This window comes from Eleutherodactylus coqui, chromosome 10, assembly GCF_035609145.1.
Source record: "Eleutherodactylus coqui strain aEleCoq1 chromosome 10, aEleCoq1.hap1, whole genome shotgun sequence".
NCBI classification, from domain to species: domain Eukaryota; kingdom Metazoa; phylum Chordata; class Amphibia; order Anura; family Eleutherodactylidae; genus Eleutherodactylus; species Eleutherodactylus coqui.
Window position 1 is genome coordinate 75,851,918 of NC_089846.1, and position 20,226 is coordinate 75,872,143.

At 46.8% G+C, this 20,226-nt stretch overlaps 1 protein-coding gene across 1 annotated transcript in view; it reads right to left on the reverse strand.

Moving 5' to 3' along the window:
* SLC39A7 (solute carrier family 39 member 7) overlaps positions 1 to 13,886 on the reverse strand; it is a 28,623-nt gene extending 14,737 nt beyond the window's left edge. Inside the window, exon 1 of the mRNA XM_066582076.1 lies at positions 13,818 to 13,886. Coding sequence (XP_066438173.1) covers positions 13,818 to 13,886 — 69 coding nt within the window. The remainder of the gene's footprint in view (positions 1 to 13,817) is intronic.
* Between the last annotated feature and the right edge of the window lie 6,340 nt (positions 13,887 to 20,226).

Genomic DNA, 20,226 nt, shown 5'->3' on the forward strand with positions numbered 1-20,226 from the left:
TTCCCTTTATGTTAGTTCGGTGTCTGACTCTTTCCCCTTCGTGTGAGGGCACTTGCGCTAGCAGTGGTTTGATATCTGTATGCATGAGAGTTCTGAGTGGTGTTCCTGTTCTGTTATTGGTGTAAACTGTGACATGTTCTGTGTGTCTATGCAGGTGGCTGGACATGAAGTGTGAACAGTCCTGTGTGTAGGTATGAACAGAGATGTATCCTGTGTTTTGTACATCTCTCCAGGTACCTAATCAGCGATAGTTAGGTCCTAGGTGAAGTCTATGGGGCCATCTTTATTATGACACGTGCCCCGCTTTTAGACAGGGGTTCCCCACGCCTCCTGATTAGTGAGTGACCGGTTTCTCATTCTCTCTTTGCCTGGAGTTGTGTAATCTGTCCTAGCATATACTGTGAGTATTGCTACGGTTTTGTTAGGATGCCTCCCTGCGTTCCTGCTTAGGCGCTGTGGTCTAGTGCCCAGCGGACATGACACATAAAACCTTTATCATTATTCACTGGAGGATGGGGGTCATGCGGCCTAACCTTACTCGTCAGAGGGAATGCAGCTGGAGGAATGATTGCACAAGAACTGAGGTGTTTATTACAATTATACGATGAGAAAACAATATGAAAGTATCTTTGCTTTTATGCTATATTTGTTTCTAAATTCTACCCAATGCTTATGCAAATGTGGGAGTAATTAGTAGAAGCTACTGATTATCTAGATTACCAGATTTTTTTGGTGTTGCATGTAGTTCAAGCTTTATTCCAAACATTATTGCTATTGTTATCTGTTTATGTTGCATTTAGAATCTTAATGCTTTGTAGACTTTATTTGCTTATAATGTTAAAGAAGCAAATCAAATGAGTTCCCAAAATTGTACACTCTAGGGAACACCCATGAGAAGACGCTCACCCCCCATCACAACTATAATCTGCCTCATCCAGCACTCAAGGTTTCCCTAATGCAGAGTAGTTCTCAAATTGAAGAACGGAATGAAGACAAGTCCTCTTTGTAGGCTCCAAGAAGGTGAAGCACTGAAGTCTCCCATGTGGGACTAGCCCATGAGATATAACTAGTTTGGGAATAAAAGTGTTATCAAAAAAGGGCAAGATGTTAAAGTAGTAGTATTCTGTGTTACACTTGTTATTCAAGGGTAAATATTTAGCCTGACTGAGATTTCCTTGTAATGGGGGTTGGGTGTTTCCTGAAAAACATATTTAGGGTGAACACCCACTTGCGTTTTTTAAACGCTGTGATATCGCTGTGATTTTCAACGTGATTGTCCAGGGGACTTTCTAATGTTAAAAACACATCACAAGTCGGTGCTTTGCAATTTTTGTGCAATGCGTTTTTAACATTAGAAAGTCCCATTGACAATCATGTTTAAAAAACACAGCGATATCAAAGCATTACAAAACACACAAGTGGGTGTTCACCCTTAGGCTGGGTTCACACAGGGCGGATTTGCCGTGGTTTTGCCGCGCGGAATTTCGCCCGGCAAATCCGCCCGCGGCGGCTAATCTCGGGGTTAGCCAGCCATGTGGACGAGATTTCTCAGAAATCTCGTCCACACGGGACGGCCAATCCGCTGCGGTAAGTCCGGCTGGAACCGCGGCTGCGGCCGCCGCAGCCGCGGTTTCAGAATATGCAGCATGTCCATTCTTTTTTTCATTCCGCTGCGGCCGCGCTCTCTTTTATGGGAGCGCCGGCCGCAGCGGAAGAGTGAGCGGCCGGGCCGCTTCAAAGCCGCCACGGCGGTTCTCCCAGCGGAAATCTCGCGGTTTTTGCTGCGGCCAAACCGCGAGATTTCCAACGGGAATCCGTCCCGTGTGAACCCAGGCTTAGGGCTCCTTCCCACGGACAGATTTCCGCCGCGTTGCCCACAGCTATTAGGTTCTATTAAACCTAATAGCTCAGTGCTCACAGTGTGGAATTCCAGCACGGAATTCCGCACCGTGAAATCTCCCGTTCTCACCCGCGGCATGCTCTATTTGCCGCGGGTGTACGCACGGCCGGCTTCCATTGCAGTCAATGGAAGCCGTCCGTTCACGCTATCTTCCGCTGTAGCACAGTGGAAGTTAGTGTGAAATCGCCTCTCCGCCTACCACCGCCGCGTCATATGACGCTGCCAGCGCTTCATATGACACGGCCGGCCGCGTCATGTGACGCTGTGGGCGTGTCTTGTGACGTGATCAGCGCGTCACGCCGAAGCGTCATGCGGGACCCAGGACACTGGATCCGCTGGTAAGTATGGGGTCTCTGGGGGGCGCCGTGACGGGCTTTGCCGCGGAATATTCCGCGGCGGAGCCCGTTACGGCCGCGTGCAGCCGGCCTTAGTCATTGTATCCGCATTTTTTTTCTAAGATAAAACAGAAGCGCTACAGCTAAGTGCTATATTAATCAAAACTTAAGTGAGCATGCAAGCTGAGTGAGTGGGCATGGATGTTTTATAACTGTACTGTGTTGTAAGTGTGCTGTGTCATAATTGTGTGATTTGGGATTAGTAATTTTGGAGTCACGACATGCCTTTTGACCACCAGGGTGATGTCTACTCCAGTAGCAAAGGGAATAGGAGAGTAGAGCAGGCTGGATAGGTCCTAGTGGTGGGGGACTCAATTACTAGGGGAATAGACAGACTCAATTACTAGGGAAATCTACCACAAAGACCAGGATGATCGAAGGGTGTGTTGTCTTTCTGGCGCTTGAGTTTGACACATCACGGATTGAGTTGACAGATTACTGGGAGGGGCTGGTGAGGATACAGTGGTCATGCTACAAATTGGCACCAATGACAAAGTTAGAGGTAGGTGGAAGGTTCTTAAAAACAATTTCAAGGAACTAGGATGGAAACTTAGGGGGAGGACCTCCAAAGTAATATTTTCTGAAACACTATCTGTTCCACGTATCACACCAGAAAGGCAGCAGGAAATAAGGGAGGTAAACAAGTGGCTCCCAACTTGGTGTAAGCAAAGGGGGTTCGGGTTCCTGAAGAACTGGGCTGACTTTGCTGTCGGCTACAGGCTCTATCGTAGGGACAGGCTGCATCTCAATGGGGAGGGGGCAGCTGTGCTTGGTGAAAAGATGGCTAGAAGGCTGGAGAAGCATTTAAACTAGGGACTGGGTGGGAGGGCAACCAGAGATTTAGAGGGGAAGACAGTGTGTCAGTGACCTGGGACTAAGGGCTCCTGTCCATGGGCGATTGTGCATTGCGTTACTCGCGGCAATAATCCGGCCACGAGTAATGCAGTGCACACTTTCCATAGCATTGCTAGGGAAAGCGCAGCCTCCTGTCCACGGGCGGAGAATCATAGCCATTCTCCGCTCTCGGGACTCAAGTCGCGGCATGCCGTGACTTGCTGCGATTCTCCGCGGTGAGCCTATCTGTCAGATAGGCTCACCACAGAGAACTGACAGTTCTCCCTCTGCTCCCCCGCGGCGGAATATTACGAGCGATATTCCACCTCGCTCGTGGACAGGGGGCCTTAGTAATGGAAATGGGAGGGAGCGGCGGGACGGGTTAGTACAATTAGAACTGGCAGAATAATTAGTAGGGAAACGCGTAATATAAAAAATAACCGAAACCTTTTAAACTGTATGGTGACTAATGCTAGAATGCTGACCAATAAAGTAGACAAACTACAAGTAATAATGTTTGAGGAAAACTATGACATAGTGGGAATAACGGAGATCTGGTTGAATGAAAGCTGTGACTTAGCGGTGAACTTATAGGGTTACAGTCTGTTCAGAAGAGATATTAAAACCTGGAAAAGTGCAGGGGTTTGTATTTATGTAAAATCCTGTTTAAAGCCTACATTACTGGAGGATATATGGAAGTGAGATGAACATGTGAAGTCTCTATGGATGGAAATACATGGAGGGAAAAACAATAAAATCTTGATAGGGGTTTTCATAGGCCACCAAATGTACCAGAAGCTACCTAACATCTGTTATTAAAGCAACAAATCACAATGAGGTAATTATTATGGGGGACTTTAATTATCTGGATATAAACTAGGAAGCCGTAACCTGCGGATCTCATAGAGGTAACAACTCTCTGTCAGTTACTAAAGATAATTACCTTACACAACTTGTACAGGACCCAACTACAGGGACGGCCATTTTGGACTTAATATTAACCAATAGACCTAGCAGAATAATAGGGGTGCAGGTTGGGGGGCATCTGGGAAATAATGATATAATCTAATAGGTTTCGACTTGTCTTTCAAGAGAGAGTTTTATAGGGGAGCTATGAAAACACTAAACTTTAGGAAGGCCAAGTTCGATCAGCTTAGTGATCCACTTAACCTTGTTGACTGGGATAATTGCCTTAAAAAAGTATAAACAATAAATAGGAAACATTTAAAAACATCCTAGTTGGGGGGGCGGAGCCTGGCCGGAGATGTAGATAGTCGCATCTCAGAGTAGCTCCTGCAAGATCCGACATTCCCATCCTGTTAACGGGACCCAGAGACGCCGAAAGGCAATCAAAAAGCAGCGGAGGCACAGTAGCAAGCTCCGGAGACAGAACAGACAGCAGCAGAGTTAATGGTGCGAGGCAAGGAGCGGGGGAAGGCAGATGAAGCCGGCGGCAGGCAGAAACAACATGGCGCCGGAGGGAGGGAGCCGAGAACGCTCATACCGCGGCCCAGCACAAACAGTGCAGACACAGCACGTAAACTGGCAAGGTATGCCAGGGAGGAGGGGGGCAGAAAACAGGACTCCATAAGCCCTAAACAACAGAGGGGAGAGCGGGAGAGCCCACAGAGAAGCACACAAACGGAGGGAGCAGGAGGGGAGGAAGAAACTGCAGACACAGTACATGCAGAAAGTGAAAGTCAAAAGGAAAGAGCAGACAAAGCAAACACAACAACGGACCCTGCTAAACACAGCAAGGACAAGGAAAAACAAAATAGTCTACATGCTGTACAAGATCATGCTGGAAATAAGCAGGAAGTCACAAGTCAGGCAGACAACCCCAACTACAAAAATAAAGGTGCAAACAGTGTCAATCCAGACGAACACTACACAGAAGACAGCATGAATAATGCAAGCAGCCCAGGCATATGCACGCACAGCGCAAATCACGCAGACACCTCAGAAAGCACTATACGAGACACCTCCCAAAGTGCAGAAGATGCCGCCAAAAAAGATCAAAGGCAGGAGGACGAAAGGTGCGCCAGGGAGCCTACGTTGAAAGAAATATTCAGCGAAATCACTAAAGGCAACGCATCACTGAACAACCTTAATATGCAGATGGGGGCGATGCAAAGTAATGTAAACCTGCTACGGCAAGATATGAGGAAAATATCAGAGCGTCTGACAGAAACTGAACAACGTATAAGCGACGTAGAAGACGCAATACAGCCGATGCAGCGAGACGTGGAAAAAAATCTGCATGACATACAATATCTACAGAACAAGGTAGACGACCTAGAAAATAGGTCAAGAAGGAACAACGTGCGGATTGTGGGCCTCCCAGAAAAGACGGAAGGAAGAAACCCTGCAGAATTTTTTGAAACATGGCTGCCCGAACTGTTCGGAAGAAACACTCTAACTGCAATGTTTGCAGTCGAAAGAGCCCACCGTGTGCCGACACGACCCCTCCCCCCGGGGGCTCCAGCCAGACCGATACTCATCAAAGTACTGCATTACAGAGACCGTGATACCATACTCCAAAAGGCCCGCGAAAAGGGTGAAATCCAATATAACGGCGTGAAAGTCTCCTTCTATCCAGATTTCTCCACGGAAATACAAAAGAAGCGAGCAACATTTGTAGAAATAAAAAGACGACTGCGAAACCTACAAGTGCCCTACGGGATGCTGTACCCGGCTAAACTGAGAGTGGCGGCGCTGGGCACGACACAATTCTTTGAAAACCCAAAAGATGCAGGTGCCTGGATAGATCAAAATGAAGAACAGATTCGGAGGGGAAGATCGCCGCGCAAGACACCATGAAGAGGCTGCACCTAAAGAAACGTTCATGCAAAGGGAACCGAAAATTTCTGAAAGGAGCTCCTGGGACGACAGGATGCATCGCGTAGGAGAATGGAGGACTGGTACCCCGATCCGATGAGACAACGGATCAGTGAGTTACATGTTGGGGGTGTCTGTTGTTTGGTCTCTCTCTTGCATATTAGGGGAATATTAGATAAGATACAGTTAAAAGGGATAAGGTTAAACGATAGAAAAATGATTCAGGGTGGGATAAGGGGAAGAAATGTCAACGTAAATGTACAAATGATAAATGTGTTGCAAATAACGAAAATATGTATAGTAAATGTGGATAAATGTCTGTACTGGGGGATGTGGGGGACCAAACCAAAATGTTACTGGAGAAGCCCTATGCGGAGAACAAACAGTAATACACATACACATATACGGGGCGACACGGGCGAGACACAAATACAGAGATGGGGACCCTCCCAGTGCGACTCACTCATAAAAACAAAAAGGGGTGGAGGCGCCCAGAAAATAATAACCCTGTGGAAAACAAAAAACAAGGAAAATGGGTAGTAGGATAAGGGTCGTATCGTGGAACGTGAGAGGTATGAGTGACCAGACAAAACGATCAGCAGTACTGCAAGTCATCAAGGAACAAGGCCCGGCTATTATTTGCTTGCAGGAAACACATTTATCAAAAGAAAATACGGACACGTTCAAAATAGGGGGGATGGGTCAGAGCTTCCACTCCACACACACGAGGTATTCCAGGGGGGTCAGCATAGTGATACACAGAAATATACCGTTTAAATGTCTCTCACGAAAAATTGACCCAGAAGGCCGCTTTATATGCCTACACTGCAGAATCTACAACTACACATGCATTATAGCTTCAGTATATATCCCGCCACCATATAATAACATGATAATGAGGCAAGTTATAGGTTTCATAACAGATAAACCGGACATTCCAGTCCTTATCATAGGCGACTTTAATTCGGTCATTAACCCTGCACAGGACAGACTAAGGGCAGGAAACGCAAACGAAGAAAGGAACCTGACACCACTAGGTAAACTAATAAACGAGATATCATTGATAGACATATGGAGAACACGGCACCCCACAAACAAACAATACTCCTGCTACTCATCCACATACCAATGCTTATCTAGAATAGACCTAGCGGTAGGGAATATTCAGATATATAGAGATATAACCTCGATAGAATATCTACCAAGAGTTGTTTCTGACCACTCCATCCTACGTCTGGACATACAGCACAGTAACACTGTGAGTCATTCCCAAAAAAGATGGAATCTGAACTCGCACTGGCTAAACATATTAAACAAGGAAATAGTGAAAAAAACACTAGAGGAATACTTCATATTAAATAAGGATACCACAAGTATGACGATTTGCTGGGAGGCCATGAAGGCATATATGAGGGGGGTATACATACAGCAAATCACACAGGCAAAAAAAGGACATAGAGAAAGAGGGCAAAAAATACGAGACAAACTAAAAGAATCAGAAGAAAATTATATAAAAGAGAAAACTATAACAACACTCAACCTATGGAAACAGGCCCAAGAGGCCCTTAATAAATACGTCCTAGAAACGGCAGCCACTAAAAATGGGTTCAGGAAACAGACATATTATGAGGAGGGAGAAAAAACGGGACATATGCTGGCAGTTATAGCCCGAGCACAAACTAGCCCCACATACATCATTGAACTAAAAGACACACAAGGCGAGATAGTCAGGGACGCAACATCCATAAGAGAGATTGCACGGGAATTTTACTCCTCTCTGTATTCCTCGAAACTGGAAAAAACGGTAGAACAAATCGAGGAATACTTGGCGGATATAAGAACACATAAATTGACGGAGGAACAGAGAGAGTTTCTAGATGCACCAATAGACTTGGAGGAGATGCAAGAGGCAGTAAAAGATATGCAAAATAACAAGGCCCCAGGGGAGGATGGTTTCCCAATAGAATTTTACAAACAACATGCAGACACTTTATTACCACAACTCCTGGAGACATGGGCGGGGGCGGAAAAGGAAGGGGAACTACCACAAACAATGCGAAAAGCAAAAATAATAATTCTGTTAAAACCAGAAAAGGACCCCCTGTTGATGGACTCGTATAGGCCGATATCGCTGTTAAACGCGGATGTCAAAATTATAGCAAAAGTTTTAGCCAAGCGGCTATCACAAGTGGCATCCACCTTGGTGCATCCAGACCAGAGTGGGTTTATACCAGCAAGATCAACGGCAACGAACATCCGTAGAGTATTTCTAAACCTACAAATACCCGTAGATAATACCGGAGACAGAATCATATGCTCACTGGACGCGGCCAAGGCGTTTGATAGCGTTGAGTGGCAATACCTGTGGAAGGTACTAGAAAAAATGGGCTGTGGCCCAATATTTGTGAGACGAGTAAAACTCCTATATGCTAGAGCGGAGGCGGATGTGTCCATCAACGGGGGGTCATCAGAAACATTCCCACTACATAGAGGGACAAGGCAGGGATGCCCACTATCGCCACTCCTGTTTGCACTTGCAATAGAGCCCCTAGCATGCAAAATTCGGTCACACCAGGAAATAGTGGGATTCATAAGAGGAAACATGGAGGAGAAAATCGCTTTGTATGCAGACGACATGTTATTATTTTTAGGGGACAGGGAAAAATCTTTAGAAACCACGATGCAAACAATAAAAGAATTTGGAGCCTTCTCAGGACTCGCTATCAATTGGACCAAATCCGAAATACTATCAATAGACACCCCAGACATGCAAGTTGCCAACAGAGAATTAACCCTGAAATGCACCCCAACAATTAAATATCTGGGAGTTAAAATTACGAAAGAGGTCAGTGAGTACGGGAAAATAAACCTGGAACCACTTATGGAAAAATGGAAACAAAAACTTCACATATGGAAAAAACTACCCATGACAATCATAGGAAGAGTGAATCTTATAAAAATGATATGGATGCCCCAATTACTGTATCTAATACACAACTCCCCACACTGGATAACACAAAAATTTTTCCACAAGGCCAAGGGACTGTTTAGAGAACTCATATGGGGAGGGAAGACACCTAGGATAAAATTAGAACTGCTATACAATTCAAAAGAAAAGGGAGGATTAGCCTTGCCCAATCCGTTCTCGTACTTCATGGCCTCCCAGCTGCAACATCTCAGGGGATGGGAGACAGAAGAAACACACGACGCTAGTTTCAGAATCCTTAAAAATCTCTTTAACGGATCACATTTGTTTGAAACCCTGGAACGTGGAGCGTTTAAAAAAAACGGTCAAAGTGCCCCCACGCTATTATTGATACATAAAATATGGTGGAAGACCAGAAACATGCTTGATATAAAAAACTGCACACAACATACCCCCATATGGAATAACCCGCACCTGCCAGAAATCAACAAGCTAAAAGGATTCCAAGGGTGGAAAGACAGGGGAGTTAGGAGAATGGACCAGATACTGGAGGGGGGGGGAACTAAAAACCTTCGAGCAGTTAAGGCAAAACCACGACATCCCCAATAGTGACTTTTACAAATATCTGCAACTTAGACACGCTATACAAGCGGAAAAAAACACGGCGGAAATAACAATGGTAATAAATATAGTAGCGGACATAATAGGAAAAGCCACCACCACAGCGGGGAAAATATCTGTACTATATTCCCATATACAGGACACGGTCAATGCACACAACCCGTTATCAACAAGAGCAAAATGGGAGGCAGACATAGGGCCCATTGAGGAGTCGCACTGGGAGGAAATCCTACAAATGACACCCAAGCTATCTCTGAGCGAATCACACAGAGTCTCACAAATATTTCTAATACACAGAGTGTACCGCACCCCGGCCTTCTTACACAATATAGGAATGAGAACCTCCCCGATATGTGTAAGGTGCAAAACCCACACGGCGGACCTAATCCACATGCTATGGCGATGTCCGAAATTGCACAGATATTGGATGGGAATAAGAAATGCAATTAACGCGGCATTTGGCATACGTATGGACTTTACACCATACGTGTGCATTCTGGGATACATACAGGATCTAACATTAGATGATCATGAAAAACTAGCGGTAGCCAGACTATTGTATATAGCCAGAAAAACAATAGCCCAGCGCTGGTTGGACGAAGAACCACCCACGCTGGGAGAATTCAAAAATAAGGTCAACCAAATTTTACCGTGGGAAAGGAGTATTTACACTAAGCGTAAGACCAGTCAAAAATATCAGGACATATGGCTGAGATGGATACACGCGCAGAGCAGTAATGTTGGATCAAATACATAGGGAGTGGTGAGCCGTGTGGGGAGGCACCAGTAAACTGGGGATTTACTAAGACATAACAACGTATGTAATGGATATATATAAAGTTTATTGGGAAATGTAGAACAAATTACAGACTCGATATACAATAAAATAAAGTGGTAAGGAGTAATAGGGAAAAGTTAAGAAAGGAGGGATTGGAGAGGGAGAGACCGGGTAACGGGCAAAAGAAATATGACCCCCCCTCGAATGCAACAAAAAATCTAACCCTGAATCAATAAAAGAAAACAGCAAGAAGATAAGCAACACGAAGACCAAAGAAGAAAACAAATATACGTTACAAGAACTGTTATTATTGTTTACAACACAATACTGTGTTCATTCAGAGACAGTTTACCCAAAGAACAGAACGTTGAGAGAGAGATCTTAGGGGGGATGGGGGAGGGAGGGGGGTGAGGGGAAGGGGGTGGGTGAGAGGGGGAGGGGGAGGGAGGGAGGGGAAACCAAAGATTTGTTAAAAAAAATGTTTTAAAATATGCAAAAGGTGAAAAAGTTTAATAAAAAATACTTTAATTAAAAAAAAACATCCTAGTTACTTACTGCGAGCGGTTCATACTTTACAGAAATAAAAGGGTTAGGAATAGGAGAAAACCAATATCACTTAATAAAGATGTAAATGGAACAGAAAATAGCAAAAATAAAGCATTTAAACTACTAAAACAAGAAGGCAGCAAAGAAGCATTAAAACCTATAGGGAAAAAAATAAATAAATTGGATAACAACAGCGAAGATGGAGATACAGAGACTTATTGCCATAGGGCAGTGTTTCATAAATGAATCCAAGAATACTAGCAGCGGAGCCGTGGCACCCCTGGCAGCCTCTCTGCACGCAGCATAGTTTGTAAAAGCTGGCTCTGTTGCCGCCGCCTCTCTGGATGAAACACGCCCCCAGCCAATCAGAAGCTGGAGGCGTGTTTCATCCAGTGAGCCGGCGGCAACAGAGTGTAAAGTGGTGGTGCCCTATTCAGCAATTCCAGCAACCTGATGGGTTGTTTGGGCTGGCAGATTCACCAATCAGGTTGCTGGAATTGCTGAATAGGGCAGAAGTTTTGTGGAAAGAGTTAATATGCGGGGGGGGGGGGGGGGGTAATGGGCGCATGTAAGGTGGGGGGGGGGTAATGGGCGCATTTAAGGTGGGGGAGGTAATTGGGCGCATGTAAGGTGGTGGTGGTGGGTGCGTGGGGGGGTAATGGGTGCATGGAAGGTGGTGGTGGATGCGTGGGGCGTAATGGGCACATGGAAGGTGGTGGTGGATGCGTGGGGCGTAATGGGCGCATGGAAGGTGGTGGTAAGTGCGTGGGGGGTAATGGGCACATGTAAGGTAGGGGGGGGGTAATGGGTGCATTTAAGGTGGGGGAGGTAATTGGGCGCATGTAAGGTGGTGGTGGTGGGTGCGTGGGGGGGTAATGGGTGCATGGAAGGTGGTGGTGGATGCGTGGGGCGTAATGGGCGCATGGAAGGTGGTGGTGGATGCGTGGGGTGTAATGGGCGCATGGAAGGTGGTGGTAAGTGCGTGGGGGGTAATGGGCACATGTAAGGTGGTGGTAGGTGCGTGGTGGGTAATGGGCGCATGTAAGGTGGTGGTAAGTGCGTGGGAGGTAATGGGCACATGTAAGGTGGTGGTAGGTGCGTGGGGGGGTAATGGGCGCATGTAAGGTGGTGGTGATGGGTGCGTGTTGGGGGGGGTAATTGGCGCATGTAAGGTGGTGGTGGATGCGTGGGGCGTAATGGGCGCATGTAAGGTGGTGGTAGGTGCATGGGGGTTAATGGGCGCATGTAAGGTGGTGGTGATGGGTGCATGGGGGGGGGGGGTAATTAGCACATGTAAGGTGGTGGTGGATGCGTGAGGTGTAATGGGCGCATGTAAGGTGGTGGTAGCTGCGTTGGGGGGTTAATGAGCACATGTAAGGTGGTGCTAGGTGTGTGTGGGGGTAATTGGCACATGTAAGGTGGTGGTGTATGCGTGGGGGGGGGGATAATGGGCGCATGGAAAATGGTGAAGGAAGATAGGGGAGAGAATGACCGCATGTAAAATGGTGGAGGGAGGGAATGGCAGCGGCCCCATGTAAAATTGTGGAGGGAGGGAATGGCGCATGTAAAATGGTGGAGGGAAGGAGGGAATGGCGCATGTAAAATGGTGGAGGGAATGGCGCATGTAAAATGGTGGAGGGAGGGAATGGCCGCATGTAAAATGGTGGAGGGAGGGAGGGAATGACTGCATGTAAAATGGTGGAGGGAGGGAATGGCCGCATGTAAAATGGTGGAGGAAGGGAATAGTTAGCAATGATCATTAAAGGGTTGTAAATGACTAGATTTTGTATATCATGTAAACATTTTGGGTAGAGGTGCCCCTGTGAATAAAATTAATACTGAAAGTGTTGGCCCTTTAATAAATAATGTAAGAAAAATTGTAGAGGGTGATAAGAAAAAAGCAAATCTATTAGTTTTTTCCTCCAGTGTATTCAAGGAGGAAAATAAAATGTCAGATGAGATGCAGAGTGATACTCTAGTCTATGTGGTATAAAGATATTAATAAAGTGTCAACCAACTCTTCATATCAACGTACCATTCAGGGCTATGGAAGAGTTGGGTGAGAGAACTCCGTGTTCTTAATCCTCCCTCCATCTCCTCACATCTCAGATATGCATTCTTCCCCAGGAAGCCTTTGATCAGCATGGTGATAAAGTTAGCTAGTGACAAGGTTTACTAAATACCCCCTGCCGGTAAGGATCAACACCTTGAATATTTCTCATAGAAATCCTGGTTGCAAAATCCACATTAGAAGGATATCTCTTAATAAGGATTATTGATCGTGCCAAGGTCCTAGCCAGATATGAGTTATATTTTCAGAATTGGGCGGGCCAGCCGATTAAAACGCATCTACAAACATTGAGGTGCAGGCCCCAGAACACCACCAAATGGCGTATCAGTATAGCTGGGTATCATTTTCAGGTCATGCTTGGTATAGCTGCGTACATAAAATCATGACCAGAAATATGCCAGGCATATATTCCCAATCGGAGGATCTACGGCAGAGATATGAACAAAATGGGGAATTATAATTTTTTTCACAAGTACCTATGCATCTACTCCACCCCTCCATAGATGACATCAGAGAAGGTGAGGGGAGGTGTGTTCTGGGGAATCCTTTATAACTTGGGGCTCAATGAACGCCTATTGTCAGACTTCGGAGATATATGCTACGGCATAAGGCCTTCCCATTTGCTTCAGTAACTCTACATAAATCAAAACCTTGGCAAATATCCCAAATTTGGTATATTTCTTTATTTTCTCCTTGCTTTATTTTAAAGTACTGTCTGTTCTGTATGCCTATAAACCTTACCTCCATTGTAACATGCTTTTTTGTGTATTTATGTATACATATACCGTGCTTCCCCGAAAGTAGGTCTTACCCCGATAGTAAGACCTATCAGGTTTTCGGGGGAGGCTTGAAATATAAGGCCTTCCCCAAAAATAGGACCTAGCTAACAAAAAAAAATCAACACTCACCTGGTCTGTGGCGTCCCGATGGTCTCTGTCGGCGCTGCGGCAAACTGCAGAGTCCTCCCCGTCTGCCATCTCAGCTTTGCTGATGACGGGGCTTTGAATACCCCGCCTCCAGCAAAGCGAGTGCTGTGACTGGCTGATCGAGCCCCAGCAGCCAATCACAGCCAGCGCTTGATGAGCCAATCACAGCCACTCAGTGATGTTATCCATCACTGTCATTCATCACAGCTGATAGGGGATGATGCCCATCAGCAACTCGCAGCAAGTCCCATGCAAGGGATGGATGTCTCTTCAGCAGAGGCAGTGGCAGACCAAGTCCCAGAAGTCCCAGGCAACAGCAGCTCTCAGGGCTTGGACTGGCTTAACCAGAGGGTACTGCTGCAGTTGGCCACAGAGGACCCTTCTCTATGCCTACAGTTCCTCACAAAGATGAACAGAGCTGTAGAGTGCAAGGCAGAATGTCACAAAAAGCATGATTACCAGCTGCAGATGGCAGAGCTCCAGGTGCGGAGTTCAACACCACAGACGTGTGAGTTCAGCGTTACAAAAAACGTGCAACCTGGGGGCATGGCCAGTGACCAACATGGAGAGTCGCATGTGAGAAGAGCTCCCCAGGGGAAAGACTAAAATCCATACAAAATCCTGGCCTTACCAGACTCCTGATGTCCAGAACACTACCAATGGACCTCTAGATCCTGATGGAAGAACTGGACCGCAGCTGAAAACAATCACAGTCTCGTGACACCCTTAACAAGATCGCGGACTGAAGCGGAAGAGGAGCAGCGCCAACGCCCTGTTGCCTTCCCGCTCTTCGTCTGGCGCCAACCTCCCTGACCCACCTGCCTGCAGGCCAGATCGGGGCTTGTGTGTTCCGTCCCCCCTCATTCAGACGCAGCTTACCCGGCAAAAAGACCCTCTTGGGACCCGTGACTTCCTCGGCCACTGCATCCATGCCGAATCCCACCGCTGTTGCCGGGCCGCGGCGGCCCACGGCTGGTCAAGCCCCGGACGGAGGGTGACCCTCCGAACCGGATTTAAGCCTGAGAAGAAGGGCGGCCTGCCTCTTCGCCTCCGGAGCCGAGCCGCCACTGCAAGACCTGGGCGGAAGCCGCGATCTACCTGCCTGCTCCGGCCGCCCCGGGATCTTCCGCCGCCGCTTGCCTGCGGCGCCCCGCACCCTGTGGTAAACCGACCCAGACCTGACCCTGCGAGCCGTGAGGCTTACCCTCCTGCCTCCGACGAGGAACACCTGCGGAGGTGTCCCAACTAGAGCCGCGGTCTGTCCGGCTGCCCGTCTCCCGCTCGTCTCGGAGCCACTCTGCTGCCGACGAACATTTAACACTTCCCCAGATGGGGGGTGCAGCTCGTCTTCTAGCTTCCGGAGCTGCACCTCTGCCACAGGACCTAGCCGGAAACCACGGCCCTCCCAGCCATCCTGCCGCTTCGCAACCTCCTGCCGCCACTTGCCTGCGGCACCCTGCACCCCACGGTGTGCTGACCGCAGGACTACAAGCCGACCCGATCCCAGGCCGACAAGCCGAGAGACTCATCATCCCTCCTCAACGCGGGAGAACTGCTGTGTATCCCGACTGAAGCCACGACCGGTCCTACCGCCCCATCTGCCGCTCACCTCCGCGCCACTTCACCGTTGCCGGACGGCGACATTCAATGCCCCCCAGAAAACTGGACTTAAAAGGGTCCCCTTCTCGGATCTGGCCCTGCGGAGCCGGCAACAAACTGTGAGTAATTGGTGGGAGCTGGGGGACAACACCTTTGACCAGCGACATTGACCCTTGGAACTGCAAACTTGGGCAAACAGCCCATAACAAAATCCTCCTTATCCCCCTGGATAGCACCCTTTGCCACCCACATCACCACATGACAGCACCCTGAAAGGGGAGCAGGAGATGGATTGCCCCACTATATAAATTCTGCACGGGCCACGGTTCACCTGGCCGACAAGCCGCTGGGCCCATAGGAGACATTGACTCCCCCCGTACTTTAAATTGCGTCTCTAACATGACAAGGCGGAACCCTATAGCCCTCAGCAGATAGTGTCGCCACACGAAGTCGACATTACCCTCCACTTTCACCATCACGATCAATTCAAGACCTAGATAAATCCTGCACAATTGCAACTTAAGCTATTGGACTTCTACCCTCTAACAGTTACTGTAACCTCATAACTACAAGAACTCTATCGTCCCCAACATCTAAACTCTGTGAGAGCCGCATCAAATCGCTAGAACCTCTATCTTGCCCTTCTCATAAGTAACACTTGATACTGCCTATACCACGCCGCTGCAGGGGGAAAAGACGAAGAAAAGCCACCTAACGCCTTCCATCATGAGTACACGCGCTAAAAGCAGCTCCGCAGCGGCAAAGCTGAAAGAATTCTCCCGCACCGAAGCCTCCGATCATACCCCGCGAGTGACGCAACCTACCCAGATGAGAGAGCTTGAAGATGAAACCGGGCAAGCACCGGAACCAACCATGCGACAACTCCTAGAAGCAATTAACACCTGCAAATCCTTTCTCACCAACAAAATAGAGGAAATAAAGTCTGACGTCTCCCTGCTAAGACAAGGCCTACAGAACATGCGAGGCAGAATGCAGGAGATGGAAGACCGTATCTCTAACACAGAAGACTCCCTACGCCCGCTTTCTGCGGCGGTAAAAAAAGGCCATAAGAGTAACAGAATTCTACCAATCCAAAACAGACGATCTGGAAAACCGATCGCATCGCAACAACCTGCACATAATAGGCCTGCCTGAAAAATCGGAAGGCTCTCACCCAGACACACTTGCCGAAACCTGGCTGAAATCTTTGTTGGGCGACGACACCTTCTCCGTTCATTTCACAGTGTAAAGAGCCCACCGGGTCACAGCAAAACCGCCACAGCCGGGTGCCCCCCCGCGCCCATTCCTAGCAAGGATCTTGAACTGCAGGGATCGAGATGCCGTACTACGTCAAGCCAGATTAAAGGGCCCACTCAAATATAACAACGCAACAATCTCCATATTCCCAGACTTTTCTGCCGGATTACAAAAGCAAAGAGCCACCTTCATGGAAGTTAAGAGGAAGTTTTAAAGAGAGAAACATCCCCTACTCAATGGCATATCCAGCCCGTTTGCGTATCGTGGCACAAGGAAAGGCGATCTTTTTATACTCTCCCACAGAGGCCCTGGAATGGCTTGACATGCACCCGGAGCCACCAAAAGACGATTGATCCAGCCGCATCTACAGTTGTGATTTACATTGTCCAATATCCTTCTGACCCATAGATGGTGAGATAGACGGCTGTGGCACCCTCAAATTACATTCAAGGTCCAGCGGTCAAATTTGGCCCTCTATAGGCCATTGGGATAACCCCTCCTAGTAACATCTGCTACTTCTAGATAGATTGTAGCTAAATTTCTTTTCTTTCTCTATTCCGTTTTTTATTGACACCTACGCGGAAATTTAAGCAAGATGTCAAAGGTTAACTGTTTAAGTTGTTTTAATCTGTTTTTTTACCAACGTTTCTAACAAGTCTGTGCTGATACAACCCCTTTTCCAATACTCACCAGTATTTTCCCTTCTCTACTCTAAACATATAGATACAATGCTCAAATTCCATGTCTGTGCAGATGCCAGTGTCTTTAACATGCCTTAGTTGGAATGTATGGAGCCTAGGTACCGCTCTTAAGCGGAAGGCAGTCTTCTCTTATATTAAGCAAATCAATCCACACATTATAAGTCTGCAGGAGACCCATCTCATTAAAGACAAGGCCGATACCCTTAAAAAACCATGGGTTCAATGGATGGCCCACTCCTTCCACACCTCCTCCTCCAGGGGCGTCTCTTTGCTTATCCACAAATCATTAAGATAGAACCCCATTAACATCCGTAGAGATCCCGAAGGCAGATTTGTATTCATACACACTGAAATATACTCCAAACCTTATGTCATTCTATCTATCTATAACCCACCCCACAACAATCTTCTTCAAACTGCCATAACATTTGCACACCAATACCCCTCGGCAGGGGTGATCTGTTTAGGAGATTTTAATCAAGTAATGAATCCAACTAAAGATAGATTCCACACACCCTTTAATACTACCTCCACTTCAAACTCCCCCTTGAGGCAATTGATCGAAAGTGTTGGCTGGGTTGATCTCTGGCGGCTACATCACCCCGAAACCCTAGAATGTACTTGTCACTCCCTGGGACATAACGCCTTGGCGAGAATTGATTATATATTCAGCTCTATAGAACTGGCGATCTTCCTCTCTAATATAACGCATTGTCCACGAGGCATATCTGACCACAGTCCTATACGATTAACTTTTAAAATTCCCTCAGCATAAGATAATGCCCACCTGGAAATTGCACCCATTCTGGCTCAAGCTTATTGGGTCAGATGACCAAACACCCTTCCATATATCCCTATTCTTAGACGCTCACAATGGCAATACCTACCCTGCCCTGAAATGGGATACTCTTAAGGCCTACATTAGAGGATGCCTCAAATCCACCATTTCACATATCAAAAAGTCAACATCCCAGGCTGACAAAGAACTAGAAAGCCAGACATTTGAGGCCGAAAAGCTATATATATCTAATCCCACAGACGCTAACAAAGCAGCCTGGCTCAGCCTCTCCCGTCTTTATAAGCACCAAATTCACGCTAAGGCCAAACGTAAATTATTCTTCACCAAGCAACACTACTTCGAACTGGGAAATCAATCCAGCCACCTACTCGCCAATCTTATCAGACGTGAAAACCATGCCAACACGGTCTTTAAGATTAAAAACCAGTATGACGCAGAGCTGACTGATGCCCCTTCTATTACAAATTGCTTCAAAGAATTTTATACCAATCTATACAGCTCTTCCTCCCAAATCACCGTGGCCGATATCCTAAACTATTTGAAGGACCTGACCTTTCCAAATCTCTGCGCAGAGCAGGTTGAGCTCCTGGTAGCTCCAATCACTCTGGATGAAATCCGACAAACAATTCAAGACATGCCTCTCAACAAATCCCCTGGCCCAGATGGCCTTCCAATAGACACATATCGTAAATATAGCGAACAACTAGCTCCATAATACACAAGACACTACGCCAGGCCCAACTAGATAAAATACTCCTGCCCTCATTCTACAAAGGCTCCATCGTAGTAATATTGAAACCTGGGAAAAACCCTATAGACTGTAACTCCTATCGCCCTAAAATTCTAACTAAAATTCTGGCCACTAGACTAAATCAGGTAATTTTATCCATACACCCTGACCAGACAGGTTTCATGCCAGGGAAATCCACAACAATAAACATCCGCAGAGTCCAAACAGCCATCCAATTAGGCAAATACAATACAATATGCCCTGGGCCCAGGTCTCACTAGACATGACGAAGGCCTTCGATTCTTTAAAGTGGGTCTTTTTGGAGGCCTGTCTGGTCGGCTTCGGATTCGGTCCTCAATTTCTGCAATGGGTTAAAACTATATATAAATCCCCAAGCGCAGACGTGATTGTAAATGGCATCCCATCAGCTGAGTTCCATTTAGCAAGAGGCACCCGACAGAGATGCCCGTTATCTCCGGCCCTATTCGTCATAGCCATTGAAGCATTGGCGATCCGCCTGAGATGCACCCCCAACGTAACCGGTATTAGATGGACAGACCTTGAAAGTAAAGTAGGATTATACATGGATGACACAATTCTTTTCTTATCAGACCCAAGCTATGTTCCATATAGACAGATTCTCCTATTTTTCGGGATTACACGTTAATTGGTCCAAATCTACAATCCTATATACAGACCTTAACCCAAAAAATGACCCGTTTCACTAGATATGGACTGAAAGCGGTTTCTACATTTAAATACCTGGGGATGTTTATGTCCCGTGACCATAACAGCGCTATAGCGGATAACATCGACCCATTACTGGAGAATATAAAATATAAGCTTAAGAGGTGGTCCAAACTGCCGATCTCCGTTGCCTGGCGTATAAACCTTATTAAAATGGCTATCCAACCCAAATGTTTATATGTATTTCAACACATGCCAGTAAGCGTTCCCAAGCGTGTTTTCCAGTCCCTAAACTCCCTTATTATTTCATTCATATGGAACTCCTCCCGCTCAAAACTAAGCCTACTAACACTACAAAGACCTAAAGAACAAGCTGGAATGGCCCTCCCGGACCTCTGGCTTTACTACTTAGCAGGACAACTGCGGAATATTCGAGCCTGGGTCCTAGACAGAGAGATGCCCATAGCAGATAAACAACTTGCGAAACAAGTAAATGGAAATAATCTACTAAATTACCTAGAATTTCCAGAATGCACAAACTCCTCCGACACAAAACCGCTTCATAAACTCGCCCTTAGTGTCTGGAAGGAGGCTAAAACCCTTCAGAGATACAAAGAT